At 46.4% G+C, this 20,727-nt stretch overlaps 1 protein-coding gene across 2 annotated transcripts in view; it reads left to right on the top strand.

The window, feature by feature from the left end:
• CLSTN2 (calsyntenin 2) overlaps positions 1-20,727 on the top strand; it is a 614,269-nt gene that overhangs the window by 511,167 nt on the left and 82,375 nt on the right. For both annotated transcript variants that reach the window (XM_040480332.1, XM_040480333.1), the window contains 2 exons: positions 227-475; positions 5,870-5,991. In XM_040480332.1, coding sequence (XP_040336266.1) covers positions 227-475; positions 5,870-5,991 — 371 coding nt within the window. The remainder of the gene's footprint in view (positions 1-226; positions 476-5,869; positions 5,992-20,727) is intronic.

Here is a 20,727-nt window from a genome sequence, read left to right on the forward strand (position 1 = left end):
ACGTTACTGATGCTTTCACCTCTGCAGACCATAAGAAACTCGGGGACAGGGGGCAGGTGTGGCATTTGGCCTTTCTTTTCCTGACTCACCCAGCTCCAGGTTGGCTTAGATCTCTAAGTAGATACACTGAGTATTTCATCCTGACCCAGGAGCAGAAAATAGAAGGTGAGGACACCCAGCCCGTGAGGAATAACCCTTTGTTCTTTCTGTCCCCCGTGCACTGCAGGAGCCTCCTCTGGCATCATCGACCTCTTGCCATCCCCCAGCGCGGCCACCAACTGGACAGCAGGACTGCTGGTGGACAGCAGTGAGATGATCTTCAAGTTCGATGGCAGGCAAGGGGCCAAGATCCCTGATGGCATAGTGCCCAAGAACCTGACAGACCAGTTCACCATCACCATGTGGATGAAACATGGCCCCAGCCCCGGTGTGAGAGCCGAGAAGGAAACCATTCTCTGCAACTCGGATAAGACTGGTGAGTCTGGAGCCCACCCCTGCCGGTGGCTGCCCCTTATATCTCAGCTGGTTAGGCACGGACACAGCCACAGAGGATGTGGGAGGAAAGCAAGAGCATGATGGGGGCCTGGGAAAATATTCTTGTGTCTGGTTTTCTGGCTGCTGATTTTCTGGGCTTGGGGTAGAGCAGGACCAGGAAAGGGGGGAAGAGTAGAGGCACAGACACAAGGCAAAAGCTGAAACTGGTAGTTTTCAAACTGGGTTCTTCAGAACTCCAGCCTCCCCAGAAGTAACCTAGGGCTGCTACACATGAAGGGGGTGGGGGTAGCTGGTGGGGGACACCGCATCCTTACTTCAAGCAAGGCAGCTTCACCTTCACTATGTTATAGACAGTAAGACTTCCAAAGGTTTATTTTCAGTGAAAAGGTCATGCTCATTTTCAAAGTCACCGAATGGTAGCTGACTTTGGCAAGGCATTTTCCCCACATTAAGCCTGCACGAGGCAGTTCACAGCTTAGTGGTTAAAAGCATTCTACCCCTGGGGCGCCTGGGTGGCACAGTCGGTTAAGCGTCCGACTTCAGCCAGGTCACGATCTTGCGGTCCGTGAGTTCGAGCCCCGCGTCAGGCTCTGGGCTGATGGCTCGGAGCCTGGAGCCTGTTTCCGATTCTGTGTCTCCCTCTCTCTCTGCCCCTCCCCCGTTCATGCTCTGTCTCTCTCTGTCCCAAAAATAAATAAACGTTGAAAAAAAAAAAATTTAAAAAAAAAAAAAAAAAGCATTCCACCCCTTATTGGCCATATGACCTTCAGCAAATTGTTTAACCTCTCTGTGCCTCACTTTCCCTTTCTATAAAATGGGTATTATAGTGTTATCTACCCATAGGATTTTTATCAGGATTAAATGACTTAATGTACATATAGCGCTTTAGAACAGTACCTGGCACATAGGAAATTCAATCTGTGTTAGATGTTACTGTTCAAGATAGTCTCTTACATCTCTACAAACAAGTTTATGAAAGCATTATTGTGTTTCCCATCTTGAGGATAAGGAAACATCCTTGAGAGGTTAATAACTTTCCCAAGTATATAGCCAGTATCAGAACTGGAATGTAAGCTCAGATCCAGCTGACTCTAGTCCTGTGCACTTGTCACCACACCCCACAGGTACACACATACACACACACACACACACACACACACACACGCACACACACACGCACACACACAAACCCATGCACATGCATGCAGGCACACACGCTTTTTGGGTATCTTATGCAAATTTTACAACTTTATCTTTTTTTTTAATGTTTTTATTTATTTTAGAGAGAGAAAGACAGAGCGTGAGTGGGGGAGGGGCAGAGAGAGAGAGGGAGACCCAGAGTCTGAAGCAGGCTCCAGGCTCTGAGTTGTCAGCCAGAAACTGGCACAGGGCTCGAACTCACAGACCGCGAGGTCAAGACCTGAGCCGAAGTCAGTTGTTCAACCAACTGAGCCACCCAGGCACTCCACCAGCACTCCACGTTTTCTGTTTCAGTCACTCCTTATATTACATGTTAGCGTACTTTCCAGATGCAGAAACTGAAACAGAGTTGTCTGGCTTTTCCTAGTCCTAAAGTAAGTCTGTGTCAGATTGGTTGTGCCGAGGGTCAGTTTTTCTGGGACTTTCATGCCAGAAGGACTCTGTAGACATGCATGAGGTCACACTGAGGTTTGGGACCAGGTTCAGAGCTCAGCCCACAACCCCAGGAATCAGCCTGCGGTGTGGTCCGTGCAGTGCCTAGCAGGGCGCTCCCGTCACAACCCAGGAACCCGTATCAATAAGACAACAGGACAGGGCTGTAGGTACCAGTGCAAAGCGGCCCCACCCCGGCTGGGGTTAGCGGCCACACACATATAATCCTTTCTGAAATGTATCAAATAACCCCGGGAGGCAGGTCAGACAGATGTCAGTGTTCCTGCTTACAGAGGAAGAAATTGAAATATCAAAGGTTGAGCAACTGGCCCGGGGTAGCACCGCCAGTTACCCAGAGAAACGGGATCAGACCGGGCCCCCCGGGCCCAAGTTCCACACGCAGGCTCTGAGTCCAGTGGTTCTCAACGGCTACACAGGAGACTAACCTAACCTGGATGCTTGTGAAAGTGCACAGATGCCAGGGCCCCACCCCGGCGCAGTAAGTCAGACTTTCTAGCGGATTCCTTTGTACAGCCTTGGCTGAACATGCCACCTTAAATAATGACACTTCACTCTCGTCACACCAGTCCACCCCACGGCACGTCGACACCCTCAAGTCAGCGAGACCTGGTGCTCCTGTGCTTTGGCCAAGCATATGCAACAACACTTTGCAAGTGGCTCAACCCTGGCACAGAGAAGCTAGGGAAGGTTTTCTCTAAGTTCTTTGACTTAAAAAATAAATAATCTATAAATACCTTCTTGCCCTAAAAAAAAAAAAAATTTTTTTTCAGGAATAGGCTAAAGTTTTATTAGGCTTTTATATATCAGAAACATTTTTTTCAAGGCATGTTTATATCAGAAAACCTGAAAAAAAACACAGAAAAGTATAAAGAGGAATGCACAAATCCCCTAAAACCCTAATACTTAGAGATATCTTCTGATTATATTTGGCATATGTCATTACGAAATAAAATCTTATTTTTATTTCTATGTATATGTAAGATGTCCTTACAATTTTCCATCTATTTTTATAATACATGTGATACTATCATGTTCTCTGGGTTTTTTTTTTTTTATGTAACATTACATCCAGATCATTTTTCTTTGTGATAAAATATTTCTTAAAGATATGAATTACATAACAATCCAAAATTCTGTCAAGGGGCTTTAGTATTTCATTTTTTTAAAGTTTATTTATTTATTTTGAGAGACAGAGGGAGAGAGAGAATCCCAAGCAGGCTCCACACTGTCAGCATAGAGAATAACACAGGGCTGTGATCTCACAAACTGTGAGGTCATGACTTGAGCTGAAACCAAGAGTCAGATGCTTAACTGACCGAGCCACACAGGCGCCCCTATTATTTCATTTAACTGGCTTCTTTTTGTTAGACATTTAGCTGCAACAATGACCAGGGGTCATGAAAACAAATGGAGTCAATTTCTGAGTGTGCCATATCCCTAGCCCACTGAATAAACCAGTGACCTTGGTAGGGATACTGACTCCAGGAACCCAGGCTAACAGAGGGAGAAGGAGGAAGAAATTTCCTAGGCTAGAAAATGCTCCAGACCTCCATTCATTCTTCTTGTTCCCTTCCTCACCCACAACTTTTCCTGGCTCCAAATAATATTAAATGAGAAAAGTCCTTCTTTCTCTATTTTTCTGACAGTAGACAACAGATAACAGAAATTACTTGGTCACCGGGACCTTGGCCTAGGCCAAACCTACAACACTGGCAACTGCTTTGCACATACTTCCTCATTGTCTCAACTAAGATGCTTTCGGGGTGTCTGCGGGGCTCAGTCAGATATGCTTCCAACTTTGGCTCAGGTCATGATTTCATGGTTCATGAGGTCAAGCCCCGGGTTGGGCTCTGTGCTGACAGCTCAGAGCCTAGAGCCTGCTTTGAATTCTGTGTCTCCCTCTCTCTCTGCCCCTCCCCAGCTCGTGCTCCATCTTTCTCTGTCTCTCAAAAATAAACATTAAAAAAAATTTTTAAAGATGGTTTCAGTTATAAGAAATAGGAAATATGGACCAAACTGATAGCAAATAATCAAAAAATCAAAATAACAAAGGGAACATAGAGTTCTTTTAATTGAAAATGTCCAGAGCTATGACAGCTTCAGGCAAAGTGTGATCAAGGGCTTGGCCCTTTCTGCTGCAGTTTCTCAGATCTGCCCCATGCGTGTACAGTTTCATGTTAGCAAACATGGCTGAAGCAGCTCCATGCCTCCCACTAATGTAGACAACTTTTAGAGAGAGAGTGTCTCTTCTATTTGCTTTCTGATAAAAGAGAGTTCTTTTGGGGGCACCTAGGTGGCTCAGTTGGTTAAGCATCCAACTCTTAATTTCGGCTCAGTTCATGATCTCAAGCCCTGTGTTGGGATTTGCGCTAAGCATGGAGACTGCTTGGGATTCTCTCTCTCTCTCTCTCTCTCTCTCTCTCTCTCTCTCTCTCTCTCTCTTTCTCTCTCTCTGTCTTTCAAAATTAAATAAATAAAACTTAAAAGAAAAAGATTTTTAAAAAAGGAGAGTTCAGAAAAGCTCCTGAATCACGGGCTTGAACTGAGTCACTTTCCTGACAGAAGCCTTGGGGCCGGGAGAATGCCCTGCGTTGCCTGACTTGGGCCTGGGTCCCGAACCAATGACTATGGCAAGGGGACCACCCAGAGCCCATATCTAGAGGTGGAATTGGTGTTGAGGTTTGTAGAGGAAGTACAAGAATCAATCTCACTATCCTATTCTCCTGATGCATTAGGATAATCCAGCATCCCTGTCATGACACAGGTAAGGAAACTGAGGCTCTGAGAAGCTAAAAAGTTCTCCCAGAACCATCTGGAGGATACAAGTCCACCCAAAGTCTATCTGACTCTGGGGCCCGTGTTCTTCCTATGACACCTGGTCACCTGCTCATCCATGCGTCATTTATGGATCACGTGCCTCATAGTAGATTTCTGTGTATGCTAACGTGTATATCATGTCAGCTCTTTGAGTATTGGTCAAAGAACAGCTCCTCTCCTCCCAATGGCTGTCATCTTGTGGCTGCAGGACATCATGGCTGGGACCCACGATGTGAGATTTCCTAAGCAGAAAAGGAAGTCTTTTATATCAGTGGAGGAAAATATCCCATCCACTATGTATGGGGAGAGAGGTATTTATTCATAGCTTTGGAAAGACATGGAACTATGACTAACGCTGAAAAATCAATCTGCCCCCTCCTCCTAGCAACCAGAAATGAAGCCGCTCCCCCTAACTGCACACCATCAGGTAGAGAAGGAGACATGATCTGTGGTCGCCATTGTCAAGCCTGATGAAATGAAATAAAAGTCCAGCACTCTAGGAGACACCAGCTGTGCTAAAGGAGCCCAGGGTAGCTGACGTGACTGTCAGAGAGCCCCCTTAGCCCTCCCAGAAGTACTTGTATAAAAAATAAACGAAACTCGTTAGCCTATATAATTTTTATCCTGTGTCTGATGCAGTATCTCAGTATAAGTCAGGTTGCTAAGGCCAGATGGCTTCTCTGCCTAAGTTTTGCTGTGGACTTTCTTGCACCTTCCTTTTCCATTTCAGTGAGCTCCACTATGTGTGTTCTAGAACATTCACGAGATCTGATTGTGTATGGGGAAACCGAAACACCCACCCCTTTCCCCTTTGAGGCGCTCTAAGCGATGTAGCGGGAAGACCCCTCTGGCAGACACTGATGCAGCGATTCTGCAACCACTCCGATCGCTTTCTCCTTTTCAGAAATGAACCGGCATCACTATGCCCTGTATGTGCACAACTGCCGCCTGGTCTTCCTCTTGCGCAAGGACTTCGACCAGGCCGACACCTTCCGCCCCGCAGAGTTCCACTGGAAGCTGGACCAGGTAGGGCGCTCCCCTCACCCCTCACCCCAGCTCACCCATTGGGAGGGGCGGTAGGTGTGCTCCAGTGACGAGAGCAGCCACGACGCCCCTCAAAGTTCTGCTCACTTGCTGAGTTTGGGAAAAATCAGCTCAGGGAGACACACAGCATCTTAAAGTTACGATAGAAACTGCTGCCTTCAAGACCACCTGGGGGTGGGAGGGCCACACTTCCCAGGCGGGACCGTGCACCTGTCAGAGGACCCGTCGACGTGTATCTTGTCCATTTGCTCCACGTTGAGCTCCTGGGAAGCTGGTTCTCTTGATGTCCAAGCTCAGTTTGTGATCTCTGCTAACACATCTTTCTATCACAAGTGCCCATGTCTCCTCTCTGATGCTCTGTTATCTCCCTTGGGTGACAGTGCAGCCTTGCTTTTTGGTGACACAGGTTGAGAACAAGGGACCCGAGGACCTTGAAGTAAACAGTGACACAGCACACTGAGCAGTGCACGTCCCTTTCTGAAGTGCAAAACCCTATGACTCACTCCAGAGCTTCCTGACTTGTGATCACAAGGGCTACTGTGTCATACTTGTCAATGACAAATCAAGTGTCTCGTTTGAGTGAAAAGCTTTGAAGTGTCTGTTTCCGAGGACTGTGCAGGGCTGAGATTGCAGAAGGGGCGGTCACTTCTCTGGGTGGCTGTGTCTCTGAGGAAGAGTCTGGCAGAAGGCCTGGAGCCAGCCTTCACTTAGACTTGAACTGGGTTAGGAGGCTGGGGGGAAGGCACGTGCGGATTTTTACAAATGGTTTTAGCAGCGTCTGGGTGGCTCAGTTGGTTAAGCATCCGACTTCGGCTCAGGTTGTGATCTCGTGGTTCGTGGGTTCGAGCCCTGCATCAGGCTCTGTGCTGACACCTCAGAACCGGGAGCCTGCTTTGGATTCTGTGTCCCCCTCTCTTTCTGCCCCTTCCCCACTCGTGCTCTGTCTCTCTCTCTCTCTCTCTCTCTCTCTCTCTCTCAAAAATAAACATAAAATAATTTTTTTAATAATAACAAAAATGGTTTTAAACTATCAAGATGGAGAATGCCAGCAGAGCAGGAAGGGGATTGTAGAATGGGTCCTGCTAAAGGAAGCAGATGATATGATGCCCATTCCGCGGTCATACTGTCTGGAACCCCACCCATATCCTGAGTGCTTCTGGGAACTTCATTCTTCTGCCTTCCCCTAAAACCCACGGTGTGTGCTACCTGCCTCACCTTGTCTAGGGATGAGTGTTCCAGAATCCTCTCCCTACTCACGGGCATCTACCAGACACTCTCCCTGTACTACGTAAGCCCCCAGGCCCAGGTAGGTAAGGCTGGTTTCAGAGAGTGCTACTGGGAAGCAGTCCAGAAGGAAGTCATTTATATTGAGAGGAGAATGGTGGCTGCCCCCTTTCATCCACACAGAAGCAGAGACATATGCTCTTTAAAAGATAGATTCATTAACCTCAGGGAATCCTTCAGTGCTGGAACTCCAGGCAACGGGACAAGGTCAAGGCCGCCAAGCTGATGGAAAGATGTTTTAGGAAGCCCAGTGGCAACTGCCTAATCTATTCCCAGTAAATCTCATCCTGCTGGATCCCAGGGTTTTGCAAATATGGCATCTGGATTCGTATATGTTCCTCTGAATTAGGAATTCTGGGTATTGCAGAAATTGTGAAATCCTGACGTTGCTTATTTGATTTTCCGGCAACCTCTCAGCTGCCTTCTAAAGTGCCATATGGCTTATATGGGATATATTTAAATACCTAATACAAATTGAGATGAATTAAAATAAATTCTGGGGGCGCCTGGGTGGCGCAGTCGGTTAAGCGTCCGACTTCAGCCAGGTCACGATCTCGCGGTCCGTGAGTTCGAGCCCCGCGTCGGGCTCTGGGCTGATGGCTCAGAGCCTGGAGCCTGTTTCCGATTCTGTGTCTCCCTCTCTCTCTGCCCCTCCCCTGTTCATGCTCTGTCTCTCTCTGTCCCAAAAATAAATAAACGTTGAAAAAAATAAAATAAATTCTGTATTGTTAGGGGTTTTAATAAGAACATTGCTGTATTGGCCAGGATAATTACAGGTGCCCTGCAGCGTTTTCTCAGATGGGCTTGAGAAGTACTGATACAGGCAAACGAAGTCACAGGGTTTGGAAATAAAAATAGGTGAGGAAGGAATTCTGGTTCTACAGAATAATGACTCCAGGAATTCTGAAATCTGCTCCCAAAGGGGTGAATTTAAGGAGGGACTGAGGTTCATGGAAAACCTTCCAGATTACTCTGATCCCGTTTACTACCATTCATTCGCCAGCATCTGCTCTGCACCAGGCACGCTGCCTCTGAGTTCACTCTCACCTGCCCAGTGGATGAGATGAGGCAGGGGACCACGGTCTCATGACCTGCCCAGGGTCACACAGCAAACCACGGCCTGGACCTGCCCTTTGCATTACACTATGCTGTTTCCTTGATGAGCTTGCTAATTTTAAAATGCTCTCATTTTCAAATTTTAAATATTTTTGATTTAGAGATCAGAATTATCCCTGAGATGCAAAATATTTATAGTCTTGATGAAACTCTTGAAACCGTCAAACCTTCCCTTTGATTAAGCCTTGTCTTCTTCCTTGTCTTAGTCAAGGCAGTCAAGGGGCTGCCATCGCAAAGTATCACAGACCAGGGCCTTGAACAACAGATAATTATTTCTCACAGTTCTGGAGACTGGGAAGTACAAGACCAAGGTGCCAGCTGATTCAGCTCCCTAGTGACGGCCCTCTTCCCAGCCTGTAGACGGCCACCTTGTCACTTTGTCCTCACATGGCAGACAGAGAGAGAGAATGCGAGAGAGCTCGCACGCTGGGATACCTTTTCCTCTTCTTATGAGGCCCTGTGAGATTAAGGCCCCGCCTTTATGAACTCCTTTAACCTTGACCACCGGCTAAAGGCCCTGTCTCTAAATACAGTCACACTAGGGAGCAGTGCTTCAGTCTATGAATTTTGGGGGGACACAATTCAGTCCATAGCATTCTTATTTTTTATGGCATTCTTTACTAAAGAAATTAACATTGGGGCGCCCGGGTGGCTCAGTCGGTTAAGCGTCCGACTTCGGCTGGGGTCATGATCTCGCGGTCCGTGAGTTCGAGCCCCGCATCGGGCTCTGTGCTGACTGCTCAGAGCCTGGAGCCTGTTTCAGATTCTGTGTCTCCCTCTCTCTCTGCCCCTCCCCCGCTCGTGCTCTCTCTCCCTCTGTCTCAAAAATAAACATTAAAAATATTTATCACAGGGGCGCCTGGGTGGCGCAGTCGGTTGACCGTCCGACTTCAGCCAGGTCACGATCTCACGGTCCGTGAGTTCGAGCCCCGCGTCAGGCTCTGGGCTGATGGCTCGGAGCCTGGAGCCTGTTTCCGATTCTGTGTCTCCCTCTCTCTCTGCCCCTCCCCCGTTCATGCTCTGTCTCTCTCTGTCCCAGAAATAAATAAACGTTGAAAAAACAAATTTTTTTTTAAATATTTATCACATGGGGCGCCTGGGTGGCGCAGTCGGTTAAGCGTCCAACTTCAGCCAGGTCACGATCTCGCGGTCCGTGAGTTCGAGCCCCGCGTCAGGTTCTGGGCTGATGGCTCGGAGCCTGGAGCCTGTTTCCGATTCTGTGTCTCCCTCTCTCTCTGCCCCTCCCCCGTTCATGCTCTGTCTCTCTCTGTCCCAAAAATAAATAAACGTTGAAAAAAAAAATTAAAAAAAATAAAAAATAAAAAAAATAAAATAAAATATTTATCACAAACCCCAGCTCATCGGAACTGTTGCCCTCCCTTTGAAGGGAGCCACAGTGGGTAGGATATAGGAAACCTCAACCACACTCATAGTAGCAATCCAGTGGTACACACAGACGAAGCCCCAGACCCCTCTCTCCCTTATTCAGCTCTCTGTGTAGACAGAACCTTACCAGAAGTTTCTTGGATGTAAATCACTTGGTGTTCAGAATGTACATACTTGATTACGTCTCCTGTCCCAGGAAGCCACCCTGGGTCCCCCTCCACCCCGAGGGGTTTCCCTCTCCCCAGTGCTCCCCAGATTCCATGCAGCATGCAATCGCAGTGCTTACTGTACCCTGGTAACCCATTTATCCTGCTTTCTGCTCCCTTTGCCCTGAGCTCCTAGAGGGCAGTCCTGTGTGGTACTCTCTCCAGCTCCTCAGTGCATAAGATAGCCCTGAGCACACCATTGCTGCCCAGTAAATGTTTGCATAACAACGAAGGGATGTCAAGATCAAAAGAAGGGAGAGATGACATGAGGGAGAGAGAGACGGAAAGAGAGAAGACAAATCCAGGGATTTTTTTTTATTTTTTTTCAACGTTTTTGTTTTTTTTTTTTTTGTTTTGTTTTGTTTTTTTTAATTTTTGGGACAGAGAGAGACAGAGCACGAACGGGGGAGGGGCAGAGAGAGAGGGAGACACAGAATCGGAAACAGGCTCCAGGCTCCGAGCCATCAGCCCAGAGCCTGACGCGGGGCTCGAACTCACGGACCGTGAGATCGTGACCTGGCTGAAGTCGGACGCTTAACCGACTGCGCCACCCAGGCGCCCCAAGGGATTTTTTTTTTAAGCTCCTGATGATGAACTGATCTTTTTATTCACTTTATGGAGCATTTTAAATTCTAAAATTTTGCCATTTTTTACTCTGTGGATTTCAGTGTTGTTCCACTTTTATGTTGATATCTAATTTCAAAGGTTTAAATGGATTTGCCACCAATGGCTCTGTAATTATTGCAGAACTTTCTGGTTTGGGCCAGAAAGGGCTCAAGCCAGTCTACTACTGTATTATATGTATTCAGATTCCTGGCCCACCTTGGGGATCCCAGAAGCACAATAAATGTTCTCATGGCTAATGGGGCTTCATTTCTTTCTTTATTCAACAGTTTATTCTGAACACAAACTATGTGCCAGGCTCTGTGCTGGGTATCAGGGATCAGCTGCTAGAACAGAAGACCCTGCTCTCTAGAAGGGTCCACTGTCATGAGCAAACTAGCACAGAAACGTTTTACAATCCTATGCAATACATGTTGGGACAGAGGGCAGGGGCCAGGTCGGGGGAGTCTGCGGGAACCCGTTCTGGAGACACCTGACGTAGACCTGGGAATAGGGGCCTGGAAGAGCCCCTGAGAGGGGACGTTATCTGAATGGAGTGCGGAGGGCTTGGAGGTGTAGAGCCAGGCAGCCAAGATGGAAGGGAGATGAGCAGGACATCCATCTTCAGGAGACTGTAGGCTTCCGGAGTGGCAGGCCATAGGGATGGGGGGGGGGGGAATAGTTTGGCAGATATTAGGACCCATGTTTAGAGGAGCGGGTGTCAATCAAATCCCAAGAGGCTTTTTATATCCTGTTACTGAGTTGGTACTTTATTCCCCAAAGAATGGGCTACAAGAATTTTATTATTCAAGTAGAATTTAGGGATGGGTAAATGTGAATAATGCTAGTATGACATTCATAAAATGTATCAAATTTAAGTCGATATAGCTCAGGCCAGGTCGTTCAATAGGGCCAGCGACGGGGGCTGCATTAGAACCAGGGTCTCCCCCCTCCCGCCTCCATAGCCAGGCCAGGAGGTTAAGCACTTGACCGATGTTGCTCATGGGCATTGAAACCGGGGCCTGGTACGCACATAGCGTTTCAGGAGTGTGCCCAGTGGGGGAGGCAGTTACCACAGGGGAGCTGTGTGTTTCCAGAAGCCCAGCCCCTTTGCCCCACACCTCAGAAAGCCTTCGCCAGGGTGGACAGACTGCCAGGTAAGTCCATTATCAGGTAGCTCCAGGAAATGTCCCTGGCAATCCAGTGTGCCTCACTAAAGGGATCCTAACGATGAGGAGAATGTCATTTTAATGGGATTTTTACTTACGATCTGCTAATGCAAATCCCTCAAGCCTGCAGCTAGTCATGTGCAAACCCAGACAAGAGCAGAGAACGCCCAGCTGCCAGCTCACACAGGAAAGGTTTATTCATTTGCAGCCCCTCCCGGCTCTCATATTATTTGGATGTGGTTGACTCATTGTCACAAATTCTAATGGTCTTCCCCTTGGACTTCTTGGTGCTTGGAGGGAAACCTGCTGAGGTTTTACAGCGTGTTCCATTTATTGGAAGACACAGCTTGAGTGACAGCCTCAATCGACCAGCAAGAGGCCAGGTGCCCCCAGCTCATACAAGGGAAAAAAAAAAAAAAAAATGTGTCTCTGAAAAATCACCCTGAACACAAGACGCAGAAGTGAGATTCATCCCATTGGCCATTGCTGTCCCTGTGCCAGAACTTGTAACAGGCACCAGAGAGAGAGAGGAGGACACAGCCCTGACCTCAGGGAGCTCACGGCCCTGCCCAGTGTACAGGCCCTAGAGAGCATTCTCCTGCAGAGGCCCTGAACTCTCGTAATCGGGGGTGAGGAGAATGACTGAAAATGCTTGGCTGGGTGGAGGTGGGGCCTCATTGAAGATTCAGCCATCACACACACAGCTCCCGGCCATGTAAGAATCTAGGCCTGGTGCTGCCTTTCCGACTGTTCAGAAGTTAGAATCCGATTTTTAGGTAAAATCTCCCAATTTTTAGTGTCTTCTCACTTAAAACCATTCAGCATCAGACCCCACAAATGTTCTGCAGTGTACCTTTTATACCCCGGTCACGGGTTTGAGACCAACAAAAGAATATTCTCATGCAGGGAAACCACACCATAGCACATCTATTTGAGACGTTTGGGTCTTCCTAAGTGAGGCCCACCTGTTCTTTGTAAGCCCCTCCTGCTCTTCTAGCACCGGCCCCTCCCTCCAAGAAGAGCAAGGGGCTTCCAGTGGTGAGGGCGGGGGAGCCTACCCTCCGACACCTGGGGGAAAAGGCAGGGGTGAGTGGGGCAGGTGCCATAGACCCAGGCCCCTGGTGGTGGTGGCGGTGGTGGTGGTGGTGGTGGTCTCGCTTCCACCTACACAAAGGAGACAGTAAGGCACAGGCCCAGGTCTTTCCAGAAACAGATGCCAGGGCCAGTGTTGGAGCCAAATGCTCTCAAATGTCTTGGGCTGAAGCTTCTGCTGGTCAGATCCTTTCTACTCTCATGGAATTCTGAAGCTCCAGCAGGAAGCTACAAGTGAATAAATCCTTCATTCCTACTGAGGATGAATGTCAGAACGAGGCAGTCAGGCTGCCCGCATCGGCTCCTCCAGCCACACCGGGAGTCAAATGGCTTAGTTCGATCATTATTACAGCCAAGTGCCAAGGAGTTAATTGGAGAATGGTTTGTCCAGGCCAGACCAGTCCTCTTAAAGAGCAGAATAATGGGGCTTTGTCAGCACTCTGGTTCCTCCACCTAAGACAGATTCTCGGCTGCATCAGCCATGTTCTCTCTAATGCAGCGCCCACCCCCAAACTGGCCTCCAGTGACACCTACATTCCTTTAGGAACATGTGTCCTAAACAGAGTGGGAAGAATGTCCAGAACCTCTTTTTTTTCTCTCTTGTAGGCAGAATCCCAAATGACTTTTTCTAAGATGCCAACTTTGCAGGGTTGTTCTGAATGAAATAGGATGTGGGGAGGGTCACAACTACTCTCCCTTCTCTTTCTCTCTCTAATACCTAAGGGCCCAGGCAAAGCCCTTCTCTCAGAGGCCCTCTCCCTGCCTGTTCCCATCTAATAGATCTCTGGGGAGAACTGACTTCCATGGCTTCGTGGTCATGGCAGAACAGGGTCCTCAGACCCACGTCGGACACTCAGACCTCTCGGTTCAGGACTATGCAGAGATTGGCTTGTCTGCTCTCTGGAAAGGTGACTTCTGACACAGTTAGTGCATGTGTTCAGTTTTCTTTACAGAGGGTGCGACATGCAGGCAGCCGCCATTCTAGCCCATCGCCTGAGCCTTGTTCCCTCCACCAGCACTCCCTTTCTTGGCAGCCCTTCAGGCTGACCCGGGTCCCTGCTGCACTGCTGGCCCTGACCACCCCGTGCCACTACACCTCAGCTGGGCTCCTCGGCTCCCCTGTTGACCACTTGTGATAGACAGAATAATGGCTTCCCAAGATATGCACCCCCTAATCCCTCAAACCTGTGAGTATGTTAACTCCCATGACAAGAGTCTCTACAAATGTGATTAAAGGTCCTAAACTAGAAGGATTGTCCAGGTGCATCTAATGCAATCACACGGGGAGGCAGGAAGGTTAGAGTCAAAGAAGTGACAAAGGAAACACAGATCAGAGTGATGCGAGGCCTTGAGCCAAGGAATATGGCAGCCTCTCTGAGCTCAAAAAAAAAAAAAAAAAAAAAAGAGGGAGAAAGAAACAGATTCGCACTAAGGTCTCCAGAAGAAATATATGCAGCCTGGCCAGTACCTTGATTTTAGCCCACTGAAACTCCTTTCAGACCTCTGACCTCCAAAACTGTAAGATAATAAGTTTATGTTACCAGGTTGCTGGTAATTTGTTCTAGCAGCAAGGGGAAACTGATACATCTCTCGTGAGCCTTGGGGAGGCCCAGAGCTGCCCAGGCTCATAGGTGCAGCAACCCCCCCCCACCTCCGCACAGCTTATTGAGGTGACCCTGGGCCAAGCTCTCCAGGCAGACCCAGAGAGCACCCCCTGAGTGTGGCACCTCTATCCTCTCGGAAAGTGTGGCCCTGAGAGGTAGCGAGGAAGAGGTCCTGTCCTGATGCCCCTCATTGACCACCTGCCCCTCACTCCCCACCGGCCCGCTTCCTGCCAGCCTCCTGTGAAGGATCCCCAGGGAGCAGATTTAGCCTTTCCTCCTGCTCTAGACCATATTCTCCCTCTAGCTTAAGGTACCGGCGGCTGCCTCCCCAGCCATTATAAGTGGAAACTACCTTTCTCTGCCTTCAGGGAAGAAATACTGAGTTCTCCAAGCTTTGTTCTGGAAATGCTAAAGCAAACCTGGAAAATCCTCCGTCTCTTGACAGAGGCTCACCCGGAAGCTGAAAGTTGACAAAGCTGATACACAAATGAGATTCTCTAGAAAATACCTGTCCTGCCCCTGAGGCACAGTCACTTGCTTCACTGGAAGGTCCCCCTCAAGCTCACACTGCCCCCACCGTGCCTTTCAGTTTTCTGCCTGAGGGCTTGCTCCAAGGCAAGAGGAGCCTCTTGGCTCCCGGGAGCACCCCTGGCCCCAGGGCACAGGCGCAGCCAGGCCTGAAGGTAGGGAGCGCCGGTGGGCAGCCACCTGCACTCTCATCAGAAGTCCCAGGGGTAGCAGGCCCCCCACAGCCACAGCACCCACCTTGACTTTGCCCCATTGTTCTGGCGTTCCCCCTTCCCTGACTCACTCTCCACGCGTCTTCTTTCTTCCTCCCTGGAGCCACCTCCTAAATGAACTCTCTGCTCTCCACACCCATGCAGCACAGGTAAAGTGTGTGATCTATAGAGGGAAGTGAGCAAACAGCGCCTGCTATTATCTCTGGGAAGAAAGGCCTGTCTGCAGAGTTTCGGAGGCAGAACTGGGACCAAACAGAGGAAGTTACCAAGAGACCAGAACGAAGTGAACAAAAGGGAGGAAGAGAGGTTAGTGAAGTGCAGATTAGCGTTGTCAAATGTTAGTGAGCGGATTGTATCCATAACCAACAGTGAGATCTGATGACAAGCAGATCATTCCATTTGTGTCTTACTATAGACGTAGTGTCCACAAACTCGCTGAGGGTTTTCAGAGGCTTATTGATCAATATGTTCTGAGCCATTTGCTGGAAGGGCTGACTTCTCAGGGCTCTCTTGGATTCCCATTATTACCCAAAGGGTTTTCTTTACTTTTCCTTCTGAACATCCTGTGCAAAGGGAGAACCCCAACTCTTGCTGAATCCAGAGCTGCAGGAATGTCATTCTCTCCTCTGCCACAATCTCACTGGCTTCCCCCACTTTCTCACCCGGGCTGGAAGGTGGAAGGCTATACAATTGTTAAATTTACACAAGTCAGAGATGCTAACTATGCTATACATTCCTCCCTTAGCTGCCAGACCTGGCTCCTCTCTGATCTCTGTTCCCCCATGAGCACCTGCTCATCAATTCCTTTCACTCCCATGCAATGATTATTTGTGTTCTAGCCTGTACATCTGCCCAGAGGCAATGGATGCATTTTTTTTCAGTAGACATCCCATAATACATATTTAAAGTCAGTGTCTCTCATTTTGTTGTTAAAAAAGAAGGAAATGAATGTCAACACAATTAAAAATGCCTAGTAAATCAAATCACCTTTTCAATAATAAATTAAGATGCTTGGGCCTCGGGGTGGTCCCACCGGAAAGCAGCATGAACTCGGTCACTACCCTGGCTGTGCTTTGCTCCTGTCTCTCCAGGCTGCTTCAGGTATTGGTGTCAGTGGGAGGGGAGGGAGACTCCTCCTTGGCATCAAACGCAAATGTCTACATTCATTAGAGGAAAGATATTTTTCTCTGTCGCTCCCACACTATGGAAAGATAAGAAATTGACAAAGCTGAATGCTAATATAAAATGGCAAATTCTGGGGCGCCTGGGTGGCGCAGTCGGTTAAGTGTCCGACTTCAGCCAGGTCACGATCTCGCGGTCCGTGAGTTCGAGCCCCGCGTCAGGCTCTGGGCTGATGGCTCGGAGCCTGGAGCCTGTTTCCGATTCTGTGTCTCCCTCTCTCTCTGCCCCTCCTCCATTCATACTCTGTCTCTCTCTGTCCCCCAAAAAATAAATAAACGTTGAAAAAAAAAATTTTTTTTTAAATAAAATGGCAAATTCTAATGCTAAGCCCTCCTTTAAGAGAAGTGAAGTCCCCGGGTAGTGAGAAGAGAATCGGAACCAGCAGTAACTCGGTTCTTACTTGTGCCAGGGGCTTTCTTTTAATTCTAACAAAAATCTTGCAGCTTAGGCGTAACACCCAGGTTAAGGATGAGGAATGGGAGGCATAGCATCTTATCTAATCTCTTAGACAATAAATCTCTTACCTAATAAATGGAAGAACCTTAAATAGAACCTTAAAACACACATACTTCAAGAGAGCAAAAAAACACCATTGTTGACTTGGAAGGGTTTACAACTTTAGTGGCCACACAAGAAGACAAGAATGAACCAATATCCATGCTAAGACCAAAGTGTTCAGAACAGGGTGTGGGTGTCCATCTAGGAGCACATTCCAAGCTCGGCTTAGGAAGAATCATGATTTAGCATCGTTTAAAGTAAAATAAAGATCAGCTTGCTCCTGAGGCCCAGTGGTGAGTGCAGCTCATCCCATAAAGCAAGAGTAGCCAATGGAGCCGACGTCTCATGGGGAGCCCTCTTCCAAGGAAGTCTTGCACAGCAATAACCCTGGAGGCCCAGCAGGGAGATGAATCAGCTCTACCTTCCCTGCTTTCTCCCAATCCCGAGAGTCATCTGTTTCCATCTTTAATGTCTAAACATGCAAATATTGCTACACTTACTGCTCATTAGTTAGCTAAAGGAAGGGCCCTTTAATTATGCCTTTAAATAATGAACCTCCTCCATCACCTTGACAATCAGTGCCTATTTAGAAGGAAGCAAGGCCTCATTATGAAACAGCTACTGCATCCCTTGGTTACTTAGAAGATGGTAGCTTTCTTGAGGCAATGAAATGGATGTCTAAAGACAAATAAGCCTTGCAATTGCATTAACTCATTCTGGCTTTAGGTTCAACTGTTAGCCAGTGACATATTCCATGTGAGGGAAAGAGAGGAAACTAGCGTTTTTATAAGAGGCCAATATCTGAGCTCATTGATGTTCACACATGAAGTCTAAACTGCACAGTCAATTTTGAAGTGATTTCTTGTCTCAATTTTATAGATACTTAAATGAGGCTATGAAAGATGAAATAATTTGCTTAAGGTGTTGGACCAAGTCTACCATTCTCCAAAACTCCATGTTCTTTTCCATTAGATGTTGACCTAGGTGAGGAGTATTTACATAGCTTGGCAGAACTGGGTTTCCTCTGAGTCTCCACTGGATTTATCCATCTTTCTGCCTCAGCAGAAACTCACAGGAAGAGTTTCCTTCAGACAACCCCCAGGCACAGTCAGACTGAACCACACTATGCATGCACCTGTCGGCACGGCTCTGAAAAATAAAACAGAGTGTGTCATAGACAAGCAAGTCATTTCCACTATGGACAATTACCTATTTATCTCTCCATACTGAACTCAGGGCTCACATCTTTGATAAAGACTTTCCTGTAACTCCCTCCCCCATAGACAATTGACCTTACTTCCATGGGGGCCCCAGAATTTTGTCACTGCATTTTTCATACCGTATTACACTTATTTGTTTGTTAATTCATTTCCTCCACTACACTGGGATACCATTCTTACTTACACCTTTAATCTTTAACACAGTGTCTCCTACAAATATGTGTTCAATACATGCTTATTAAATTAAAAAAAATGAGTCCTTATCTGTGGTTCCCAAACACTAGTCCATGGACCTATAAGCATCAGTTTGGCTATATATCACCTGAGTGACATTGAAAAAAGGCTGCCAGAAAAAAAAAAAAAAAAAAACCCAGTATGTCCTTTAAAAGGTGAATGAATAAATAACCTATTGTATATCTGTACATGGAATTGTATTCAACAATAAAAAGGGACAAACTATTGGTTCATACAATGTGGATGAATTTCAAAAATATTGTGCTATGTCAAAAACTAGACAACAAGTACTATATATTGCATGACCTCATTTACATAAAATATCAATAAAAGGCAATTTTGTAGATAGACTATCAGTGGTTTCCTAGGGCTTGGGTGAGAGCAGGAATCAACTGCAAATGGGCACAGATATCTTTGAATTATGGAAATGTTCTAAAACTAGATTTTTATGATCATTGCCCAACTCTATAAATTTATTAAAATCATTGAATTATACACTTAAATGAATGAATTTTGTATTATGTAAATCATACCTCAATAAAAATATTAAAAATAGGAATTGAAAAATGGCCCATTCTGAGATAATAGGGTGATATTGACACTGTCTTGTCTCTAAAGAGTTCTAATACAGGCTTAATACCAGAAAGGAGGGACATGTAAGAAGAAATCCCAAAATCAGAATATAATCTTCCTTCAAATCCCTTAAATCTTTGGATGACCCCTGAACTGTGTACACACAGGGGAGCCTTCAAGAAACCAGTGAAAAGCAACAGCAAGAAAGACCAAAAAAATTGAGTAGAGATTTTAGCTACTGCCTACTGCAAAGGAGACTTATTTTAAAATCCCTCCAAGTTTGAAGGGCCAGGAAAACACCTAGAAAACTCTGGGTGAAATACCAGAAGAGACATGAATAAAGATTATATGCCGGGATTAAGGGACTGGCTCAGAATGAAGGGTAAACCCAAACAAACATACTCATATATAGTATAAGACCAACTCTACAGGTACAAGGTGATGATTCAGTAATTTAACAAAAATCAATAACCTCAGAGAAATATAGCAGGATCCAGAGTTTCTGCAATGTATAATGCACAGTTCCCAGGATGAAATATAAATTATTAGACATGTGAGGAAACACAAAAATGTGGCCAAAGGTCCAGAGTGAAATTGTTCAAGAGAAACAGACCCTGAAATGATGCAGATGTAGGAATTATCAGAAAATAACCTAAAAGCAACTATTTTCAATGTGTTTAAAAACTTTAAAGATTGTCATAATGAGTGAACAGAATCTCAGCAAAGAAATGAAAACTACATAAATGTAAAATCTATGGTGGAAAATACAAAATTTAAAGTGAAAGGGTGGGCTTTGCAGACTGGAGATAGAAGAAGAAAGAGTCAGTGAACTGGAAGGGAGATCAAAAGAAATTGTCCAACATGAAGAAAAATGAAGGGAGAAAGATTTCTTAAAATCTTGAGCCAAAGAGAGAGGGAAGAGAAGAGAGGAGAGGAAAGTTTAAAAAGAACTCAAGAACAAGAGTGAATGAATGGGGCATAAAAGAATTAATTGAAAAGTGTCTGTTAATTTCTTCTGCCCATTTCTTCACTGGATTACTTGTTTTTTTGGGTGTTGAGTTTGGTAAATTCTTTATAGATTTTGGATACTAACCCTTTACCCTACATGTCATTTGCAAATATCTTTTCCCATTCTGTCGGTTGCCTTTTAGTTTTGTTGTTTCCTTTGCAGTGCAGAAGCTTTTTATCTTGATGAGGTCTCAGTAGTTCATTTTTGCTTTTAATTCCCTTGCCTTTCGAGATATGTCAAGTAAGAAATTGCTGCTGCTAAGGTCAAAGAAGTTGTTGCCTGCGTTCTCCTCTAGGGTTTCGATGATTTCCTGTTGCACATTTAGGTCTTTCATGCATTTTGAGTTAATTTTTGTGAATGGTGTAAGAAAGTGGTCTCGTTTCATTCTTCTGAACGTTGCTGTCCAGTTCTCCCAGCACCATTTGCTAAAGAGAGTGTCTTTTTTCCATTGGATATTCTTTCCTGCTTTGTCAAAGATTAGTTGGCCATACATTGGTGGGTCCAATTCTGGGTTCTCTATTCTAGTCCACTGGTCAATGTGTCTGTTTTTGTGCCAATACCATACTGTCTTGCTGATTACAGCTTTGTAGTAGAGACTAAAGTCTGGGATTGTGATGCCTCCCACTCTGGTTTTCTTCTTCAATGTTATTTTGGCTATTCAGGGTCTTTTGTGGTTCCATACAAATTTTAGGGTTGTTTGTTCTAGCTTTGGGAAGAATGCTGGTGCAATTTTGATTGGGATTACTTTGAATGTGTAGATTGCTTTGGGTAGTATTGACATTTTAACAATATTTATTCTTCC

This window comes from Herpailurus yagouaroundi, unplaced genomic scaffold (assembly GCF_014898765.1).
Source record: "Herpailurus yagouaroundi ecotype Mexico unplaced genomic scaffold, PumYag 159, whole genome shotgun sequence".
NCBI lineage: Eukaryota > Metazoa > Chordata > Mammalia > Carnivora > Felidae > Herpailurus > Herpailurus yagouaroundi.